This window comes from Galeopterus variegatus, unplaced genomic scaffold, assembly GCF_000696425.1.
Source record: "Galeopterus variegatus unplaced genomic scaffold, G_variegatus-3.0.2 Scaffold2457, whole genome shotgun sequence".
In the NCBI taxonomy this organism is placed as follows: domain Eukaryota; kingdom Metazoa; phylum Chordata; class Mammalia; order Dermoptera; family Cynocephalidae; genus Galeopterus; species Galeopterus variegatus.
Window position 1 is genome coordinate 197,991 of NW_007728568.1, and position 10,070 is coordinate 208,060.

At 34.1% G+C, this 10,070-nt stretch overlaps 1 protein-coding gene across 1 annotated transcript in view; it reads left to right on the top strand.

The window, feature by feature from the left end:
- Positions 1-10,070, top strand: part of CBLB (Cbl proto-oncogene B, E3 ubiquitin protein ligase) — a 208,529-nt gene that overhangs the window by 186,745 nt on the left and 11,714 nt on the right. Inside the window, exon 17 of the mRNA XM_008581783.1 lies at positions 6,932-7,051. Coding sequence (XP_008580005.1) covers positions 6,932-7,051 — 120 coding nt within the window. The remainder of the gene's footprint in view (positions 1-6,931; positions 7,052-10,070) is intronic.

The window sequence follows — 10,070 nt, forward strand, 5'->3', positions numbered from 1 at the left end:
TGGTAATGAGGACAATGTTTAGACTCTCTGTCTCCTGATTCCCACTGTAATATATATATTTTTAAATAATAGGTTTTTAAATTTTTACTTGATATGCCTTAGGGTCATATTCAAAATGTGAGATATTGACAAATTGCATTGTTATAACTAGACAAGTTTTTCTGAAATATCAGTGTAGCTACTCACAAATTATTGGTCTTCAATGGAAAATGAATATACTTTCTAAATTAATATAGTTTTAAATTTCTAAAGTGAGGAGAAGAAATAAAAATGAAGAGACAAACCATCTGCTACATTAGTCAGAGTTATCAGGAAAAAGAAAATAAAGTCAGTTATGCTGAATCTGCTGCCATTAACAGTTCCATTCTGTCCTGTTAGTGATACTGTGATCTGCGCTCTGACATGTGTGCCTCCTGGATTCAGTTTGGTAAAACATAGTGTAAAGATTTTCTTTTTTAACAATTTCCCTACATTTCTATATGAGATAAATCACGAAGAGTTTTTAAAAAGTGCTCAGCTTGTCCTTTGGCCCCTATATTGACAACTTGGGAATCTTAACCATTACCATTTTCCTCAGTTGATTATTAGTCACCTTAGACATTGATTTTTCTCAGTTTTTTTTTTTCCTTCCCATTTGCTTCGATAATTGGAAAAGTTTGAAAATATTTGATGTTATAGACGTGTAGCTTGGAATATACAGCTTCACATTCTGAAAGTTGTTTATTTTTCAAGAATAATTTTCAGTTTAATTTTTTATCAAATATATATATCGACTGAGCTAGCCGCTGTTTCATCCACTCAGTAAGAGGCCTCATGCCCTCATGTAGCTTATGGATTCACTGGATACTAGGAAGCAGCTTAGGCTTTTATTTGTGTAGCTACATATAAACACTGATACATTTTGCTCTTTGTTTCCACTTACACTTATTCAAATCTTTGTTTTATTCATAGACTTTAATTAAATAATTTTTTAAAAAATGAATCCTTTTTCTGGCCATATTCCTGCAATGTACCTATCACCTCTTACATATGTGACATATGCCCCAGGAGGTGAAACCTCAGTGTAATGGCTTCTTTTGAAATGAAGTCAAGCTTTCCAAGAGCTGGAAGAGAACATTTCACACTAGTACATGCTTTTTTTACCTGTTTTTGTCAAAATAATTACTTGTAAAATGTTTTAGTCCTTTATTTTATTGTAATTATGTTGTTTATTGCTCTTAATATAAAAAAAAAAAAAAAACCTTCAACAAAAACCTCTCAAGATTAATTGGTAAAAATTGCTACTTTAAAATGAAAATTCCCTTTTTTATTAAGTAAAATGAGAGTTATTTAACCATTTTATTTCATTTCTAGGTTTGCTTGTTTTGCTTTTGTTTGGCTGCTGGGGAGCTCGGCAGCACTTGTTTTTACCTAGAGTGTGAGACAGGAGGGAGAATATTTATTGTTTGAACCTGTTGACTCTTTTTGATCCCTTTTTATACATGAAAGCACTCAAATTCCATTCCCAATAATGTCGACATTTTTTAATAATAAGTACTTCTTAGTAAAATATGGCGACTTCTTTTTTCCCTTTCCAGTCTTTCATATCATTAACATGACAGATTTCTTGTCTGGTGCCAGATCCTTTATGACCTCCATTACCACAGTTATTTTTATGTAATTCAAAGCAGTATATATTAGTTCTCCCCTAAATAAAGAAATATTTTAATTCTATTACATAATGATATCATAGAACATGAAGGTTTCTTTTAGCTCATAAATAAGCATTCGAGTATCATTTTCCAAAGTATTTAATACATTATGCTACCTAAAGATATCTAGTAGGAGCTTCATGACAGCAGTTCACCCTAAGAATGGAACTTCATGGAAGAATACACTATAAATGCTGAACTAAAGTTTAACTCAATAGTTCCAGAACTACAAAAGGTAAACAAAGGTGACTGCTAAATTTAAACAAACTCCATGAGCATTTTACTGTTACTGTTTTCACTGTTTTTCAGTCTGTGAAGTCTTAGCCCAGCGTAATGATAAATCTTTTCCAAGCATTATTGAGATTTGGTTTGCTTGAGGAAGTGATTATTTCTAATTAAAGACGAAGGATAGGTGTCATAGAAAAAAAGGTTGATTTTTCTCATGATATATTATATTAAATACCTAATCAAACTTACCTCTTTATTCCAGCATTCGGTGCCCTGCACAATTGAGTCAGGTTCAGCTTTCCAGCCTTCTAGCCCATTGACCTCTCTGTATAGTAGTGATTTTTAAACCACAGGGGCCTGTGTTTCTGTAGAGAAGCCTCAGGACTCCTGCAGGATCAAGGCGGGGGAGCGAAGCAGGAGCAGAGCTGGTTCTTCTTTTGTCTGTTTTCTATTTTAGGCTTTTATACAAGATTTCTTTTGGCAAAATAGTAATGCCCACTGCTATGCATGAGCTGTCTATTCTGGAAAGGCCAATCATATCTTAACAAAACCCAGAGTCCTCAAAAGCTTTATGCTGTCCTGTCTCCAAACCCAAGGCTACTGCTAGTGTGTATGTGTTTCTTTTTTTCATATTACAAAAAAGCACTTCCTTTGTGCTGGTGGGTTGAAATAGGCACCTCTCCCTCTACTTCATGCCAGGGCCAGTGCTCTAGGAACAAAGCAAAGGCTGAATTTAAGTCCTGCTCATACCCATAACTGGGTGTCTTTGTGCAGTGCACAAAATACACAATGTTTTTGCAGCCCTTATAACCACCTTTCTTTTATTGTTTCTCTAACCTAGAATCTCTGTTATGGTTCTTGATCAATCTTAAAGTCACAATGTAACTCTAAAAGCTAGCAAAATTGACTTTATTAAAGATAAATGAAGGTTTTATTCTTAGATACAGAAATGTAATTGCATAAGTAAAATAGGAAAAAATCCAGATCATTAGCAATAGCTGTTGAGGAGGTTTTAGAGAGTTTTGTTGACTACAGTTTTTATGAAACACTAAGATGATGTAGCTACCAAGGAAGCTCGTGAGATTTGGGGGCTGAACTCAGAATGCAAATCAGAGGAGTAAAGCCTGCATAGAGACCACTGCTTTCGAGTGTCAGTGTCGAAGGATTAATGGGCTAGAGCAGCGGTTCTCAAATTGTGGTTTCCGGATTAGCAGCATCAGCATCTTCTGGGGATTTTCTTTAAAATGAAAATTCAGGACTTACTAAATCAGAAACTCTGGGAGTAGGACCCAGTGATCTGTGTTTTCACTAGCCTTCTGGGTCATTCTGATGTACACTCAAGTTTGAGCCACTCTGGACTACGATATAGGAGATTTATACCACCCCAAGTAAACTACAGTGGATTAAAGGAACTGAGGGTGTTTAGCCCAGAAAAGAGAAGACCTTGGATATATTGTAGAGGTGTCTTCAATTATAGTATGGGGAGTCTTCAAAAAGTTCATGGAAAGATTTGTATTATCTTTTAATTCTATTTTTCCACGAGCTTTTTTTCCACGAAGGACCCTTATATTGGGGGAAGGATTATATTCTGTGTTACCTTAGAATGTAGAAGACAGACCACCGAGCAGTGTTAAGAATGAAAATTTGATTCATCATATGACTAGATTTCCTAAAGTAATAAAAAGTGTTCTACGTTAGGGGGGTCGTGAGTTCTCTAATACTGGAGGATTTTAATCAGTGTCTAGATCACTACGTATTGCAGATTTCATGAATGTAAACAGACCACCGAGCAGTGTTAAGAATGAAAATTTGATTCATCATATGACTAGATTTCCTAAAGTAATAAAAAGTGTTCTACCTTAGGGGGGTCGTGAGTTCTTTAATACTGGAGGATTTTAATCAGTGTCTAGATCACTACGTATTGCAGATTTCATGAATGTAAGTTAAAGACTTAAAGAGTGAGGGCAGCAAACAGGGAAAAGGTTTATTTGCCCTAAATGGCTCTTCAAACCCTTTCCAACAATTAAATTCTGCATTGATGAATTCTTTTAAAATTTTGGAGATAACTTAATACGTCATGATAATTATTTGTGCTGGTAAGTATTCTTACACGACATAATTTCGATTGATGCATATTTTCTCTCTTCTTTTTTAGTTAGCAAACCCTTTCCTCCTAGTGTTTCCTTAGTTTTTTATAATCTTTCAAATAAGTTTAAAATTTTTAATTTTGCATTACCATACTGTAAATCACAGGCAATAATAGTACTTTACTTTTTAGAACAGATTAATTCCACTGTGTGTATTTATTTGTATCTCAAAACACTTCTGTGTAAATGATACATTGTCTATGGCATTTTCAGTTTGTACATTTTTAATCCTAAATGTGGATAGAAAATTTTCCCTTAATTAGTTTTTAAAGAATTTATTTTAGAAAAGCTTTATTGCTTTTTAAAATTTCCTTATCAGGGGGCAGAAGGTAATTATTGTACTCTGTGTAGTAATCGTATTATATATAATGTCTTTCCCTTTGAAGCATGAACGCTTCCAACTTCATAATTTGTTACAGAGAGCCCAGTTTTCCCCATACCTGACCAATAGCAAACCTAGCATGAAACAATACAGAACATGGTAATGATTGAGAACTGAACCATAAATAAGTATTTTTGCTAATAATGGTAATATTTTTTTAGTGTATCTAGTGCCTTTTTAAGTAAAATAGTTTAGTGGAGCAGTGTAGTATAAATGTATAAATGTGAACAACCTAAGTATGAAACCCGATTTGCACCCAAGTCAAGTCAGCCACTGTGGTCTATTTCTACTCTATCTAGTGTGTTAGTCCCCTAAGGAAACATAAAAAAGCTCTCCTGCTGGTCACTTGAATCTTTGTAAAGTTCTTTCTGTGTGTTTCATTCTTCTCTCCTCAGAAATAAAGACATTCACTATTTCCTCTTAAAAAAAAAAAAAAAAACAAAGAAAGGAATAGCTTAAGTGTATCTGACAAGCCTATAAATTACCCCTAAGGAAATAAACAGTGTATGTATTGTAAAGGACAATCTTCCTTCTCACTTAAAGTTATATCAGGGGCATTTACAGTGCAGAAAAACCTGAAGTAAATTTTATTGAATACTTAAATCTAAATCTTTGGGAAATCCAAAAATTTATGCAGAAATCACCATCTTTGGTTCCTTGGTTCCTCTAACAAGCCAAAAGATCAACATTTGTCACATGGAATTTATCTTCTCATTCTTTCCTAAAATGTTTCAGCAAATTTAATGAGGCTGAACTGTCACCTCTTCAAATACTGAAAGCTCGAAATCTAAGTTATTTTAATCTTGAAATTCATGAAAGCAAGTTAAGTAGCCCTGCCTAAGTCAAAAAGTCCCCAGCAAAGCTGATGATAATTATTGTACTCCAAAAAGGGGGAAAAATAAATACTTAAGGGCTTCAAATCTTGCCTTGCATTACCTAGTCAAAAATTAGCTTAAAAATAGGACATTTTAAAGCATGTATTCCCTTCTTAAATAACCAAATTCTTACATATTCTTAATGGCAAACTCAAATGGATGTTAAAACAATGAAATAAAGTTAGGCCTACTTTAATATTTAGTTTCTGACTTATGTTAGCAACTCAAGTTTCACTGATTTTGAATTTATAAAAAATACAAATCTGTGTGAATATTTATTTTTGGTAGTTAAAAGAAAATATTTATTAAGTGCAGGCTGTTTGCCAAGCATTGTGCTAGGTTCTTTATTTCAGTTAGGAGGTAGAATTCAAATATGATTAAGGCAAAATCCCTGCCCTTAGAAGAACTTATGATACCTTTGGAGAAACTGACCCCATTCAAGAAAGTAATATGAGAGAGGAAAACAGAGAAGCCTGGGCCGGCCCGGTGGCGCACTGCTACAGTGCGCCGCTTGGGAGTGTGGCGGCGCTCCCGCCGAGGGTTCGGATCCCACATACAGACCGGTTCCCGCTCACTGGCTGAGCGAGGTGCGAGCGCAACACTGAGGGTTGCGATCCCGTTGCTGGTCCCAGTCCAGTACGGGCGCAACACTGAGGGTTGCGATCCGTTGCCGGACAAAAAAAAAGACAAAAAGGAAAAAAAAAATTCACCTAAATGATTCACCTAAATGCTTCTCTGAAAAGACCATTTTTATTCTTGAATGGAAGGCCATGGTGTTGCTGTGGAAGTGTATGAATGATAATTATTAGCAATTCAGGCAGCTCTTATAGGGTTGCCATTCATTATATCAGCATTTGGGGGGAAAGGTGAAATACCTAAAAAACAAAACAAAACTATCATTTAGCAATATCTTGAAGTTAGTGCTCAACAGTAAATCAGTGTCATATAAGAAAAAAAAAAGTGAAAATATGTTACTGAAAGGAATTTGGTAATGGCGTTAAGACAAACATAAAAGTTCTTTTATATGATCATCTATAAAGTGATGTGGTGACTCAGTAGAGATGTTTTCTGTGAAAACAGAAAAAGCCCATTCATAATGGCCATCAAGTTATGAAGTAATGGCTAATAAATTCTAATGCAATGATACATGTGGTTTACGTGAGGATAACCAAAAAAATTTTATTGGAAAATATATGTTTGTTTAAGTGATTTGATGGTAATCTTATAAGTAAAATCTAAACCTTTTTTTTTTTCACTTTTACTTTAGAAATGACTTCATTTATTGTACAGGATGGCTTGGGACCGAAAATAAAATTTAGAAGCTGTTTTTATCCTTAATCTTATAATCAAATAAGATATCTGAAAAATATAAATATTAAATCAGTTGTCTTTATTATGTAAAAATATTTGGGAAGAGCATATTTGAGCAAGTGATGAATAAATTAGAAAATATGCAGGCAGATTAGAAAATGGATAATATCAGTCATGAAATTAATTTTTTAATTTATTTTTGAAAGTTTTAATCTTTATTGAAAAATTTTAGAATTTTTTCTTCAGCCAGGTGGCAGAGATCATTCATTTAATTTGAAAATTATCTTTATTTTTAAGATCCCTTTTTTGATCCAGCAAGTGGCCAAGTTCCTTTGCCTCCTGCTAGGAGATTACCAGGTGAAAACGTCAAATCCAACAGAACATCACAGGACTATGATCAGCTTCCTTCATCTTCAGGTTAGTTGGCTAATAACAGTAATAATAATAATACATTATGTCTGTATAGTGCTTATTGCTTTTCACAGCACCTTTTTATTCACTATATAATTCAAAAGCACTGCTCACCTAAGGAAGTATTTTCACTACCTTTGCATTTTGCTTATAAAGCTTATATTATGAGAAGAATGCCTATAAAAATGCCTCATGGAGAAGAAAAAATTACTCTTAATATTATCTTTGATTAGTCAGTAAAATGACATTCTTTGGTTTAAAATTTATTCATTGTCTAACTTTTGTTTTTCCTTATCAGATTTGGAAAATGGGGAAAATCTCTTTGTACATTGAAATGCTTTGTTCTCTTATTTCTCTGTTAAGGTGGATATCTCTTCAGAATTAATGCTTGTACCAAACTATTAATTTTCATTGCTTACTTAGGGCTACCATGTAGTGCTCCACTGGAAATCAGCAAGTCAAAAAATGTAACAGTTTAGTAAATTCAAGTCATAATCATACCATTAATGAAATGCTGCTCCTTTGCTTCTTGGGGAGGCCTTCTCTGACAAGTATATCTAAATACCTCCCCGTTCATTCTGCAGTCAATTTCTATCCTCTTTTGCTTTATTTTTCTTCATAGTACCTGTCACTACCTGAAATTGTATTATTTATTCATTTGTTTGCTCAATGAAATGCTGCTCCTTTGCTTCTTGGGGGAGGCCTTCTCTGACAAGTATATCTAAATAGCTCCCCGTTCATTCTGCAGTCAATTTCTATCGTCTTTCTTTTTATTTTTCTTCATAGTACCTGTCACTACCTGAAATTGTATTATTTATTCATTTGTTTGCTTGATTGTTGCTTATTTGTCTGTCTCCTCTGCTAGGATAGTAACACTCTGAAGACAGGAATGTTGTTTGATTTACTGCTTGTCTTAGTTCAAGCTGCTATAACAGAATATTGTAGATTGGGTGGCTTCAATGACAAGTGTTTATTTCTCACAGTTCTGGAGGTTTGGAATTCCAAAATAAAGGTGCCAGCATTCAGTGTCTGAAGGGGGCCCTCTTACAGTGCTCTGGGGTCTCTTTTATGAGGGCACTACTCCCTTTCAGGAGTGCTCCCCCCACATAACCTAATCACCTCCCAAAGGCCTCATCTCCAAATATCGTCACACTGGTGATTAGGTTTCAACATATGAATTTAGGAGGGACACAAACATTCAGTTCATAGCACTGTATGTCCTCAACTGTCCAGAAGAGTGCCTAGCACGTGTTTCTGAGATGTATAGATAGATGATGGATGGCGGATGAGTATTTAATGGACATATGGGTAAAAGAAAGGAAGGAAGAGTAGCTGGTGTCTGTGTTAAGCTGAATGCATATATTTTATGAGCATTGTTTTTGTCTCATATTTGTAAACACATAAAAGTTTTTCCTATATAGATTTTTGTCTTATTTCAAAATTTTTGTTTTTCGGTTTTTAGCTCAAAATTCAGTTCACAGATATTTGTTAATAGTAATAGCCATACATTCTATCACTCCTGAGTCAAAATAGTTAATATATGCTTTGAGAAACTTCATTCCATGCATGAGTGATACAGAATTCTCTCTATAGTTTTATAAGTTTTAACCCTTGCATATAACTTAGGAAAGCACAGAAAATATTGTTAACCTTTTCAAATTTTGATCCATGTTTTCTTACCAATTTATTTATTCCATGATTTCAGGTGTATCCATCCATCAGTAAGCTGTAGTTCAGTCAACAGGATAGATTTGATGACAAAATGTGAAAATCAAGAAGAGACAATATCTGACAGCCTTATATAACATAAGGAAGCAAATCCTCTAAGAAAATAACATTAAAATACAACTTTGAGAAAAATACTGTGACTGATTTAAAATAATATATTCAGTATCACCTACTCTGGTTTAAAAGAAACATATACTCAAGTTTTGAAAAGAGTTGTGGCCAAAGTACACTGTTTTTATGGCCTCTTTACAGTTTGCTCCATAATGTGCAAGTGTTGTAGAGCCCAGAGGAACATCACTCGTGCGTGTGATTTCAAGTGGTCTGAATTCAGATGAACATTACACTAGAAATTTCAGGAAGAACTTTGAGGCACAAAACTTGTTGAAATATCCCTAACTAGCCAATTCCCAGAAGCCTGAACTAGCTTTATACCTAAGTGATAAAATAGTCCTGATTATTACTCTGAGGGCCTCAGCTAGCTATAACATCAAATATTTTAACCTACTCCCTAAACTCTCTTTACAAACAGTCAAACCACAGAAAATAAGATACTCTTTTTCCAATGGGTGTTTGTTCACATGCCGCTCACAGGGCAACCAGGCTGTCCACCAGCAGAGAGACTGGGCTTGCCTGCTTGACACTGGATACTTATGTGCCCTCAGCATTCTAATAGCCCTTATTTTGCAGTAACTAATTTGTTTTTATTAAGGCTTTTTAAAGATGACGGAATGAGGATTCTGGTATGATTTCTGCACTTATAAATTCAATTTCTACTATCTTTTATGGCTACCTAAGTAATTGATAGTGACTTATTTACGGATAAAGCTGTCTTTGAAAAGAATATTTCCAAAGAATTAAAAAATATAGTTTCATCAATTTAAAAATATCTTCCTTGTCCTCTTATCTAAAAAGGATGTGTACATGCCCATGTACAAAGAGCCATTCAAATGTTTTATTCCTCCCAAAGGAAATATTTATAATTTCCTTAAAGTTTTTAAAATGTAATAATTGATAATTAATCATATGACTACATCATAAAGATAGTTAATCAGAAAGAAAATTTTACCAGGCAGTGTTAAATTCACATATACTGTATATGGGTCAAACGTTTATGCTCATAATCTGCTTATTTCTCTTTACATGGGTATATTGTTCACATGGGGCTCATGTCTGTACCAGATATGTGTGAGTTTTTACAAGCTTTCCAGTTTGTTTTTCTCTTGTTGTAAGATATATTGTGCTACAATTTGAATACCATTTTTTAAAAACTCTATAATGCTTGAGCTGATGAAATGCA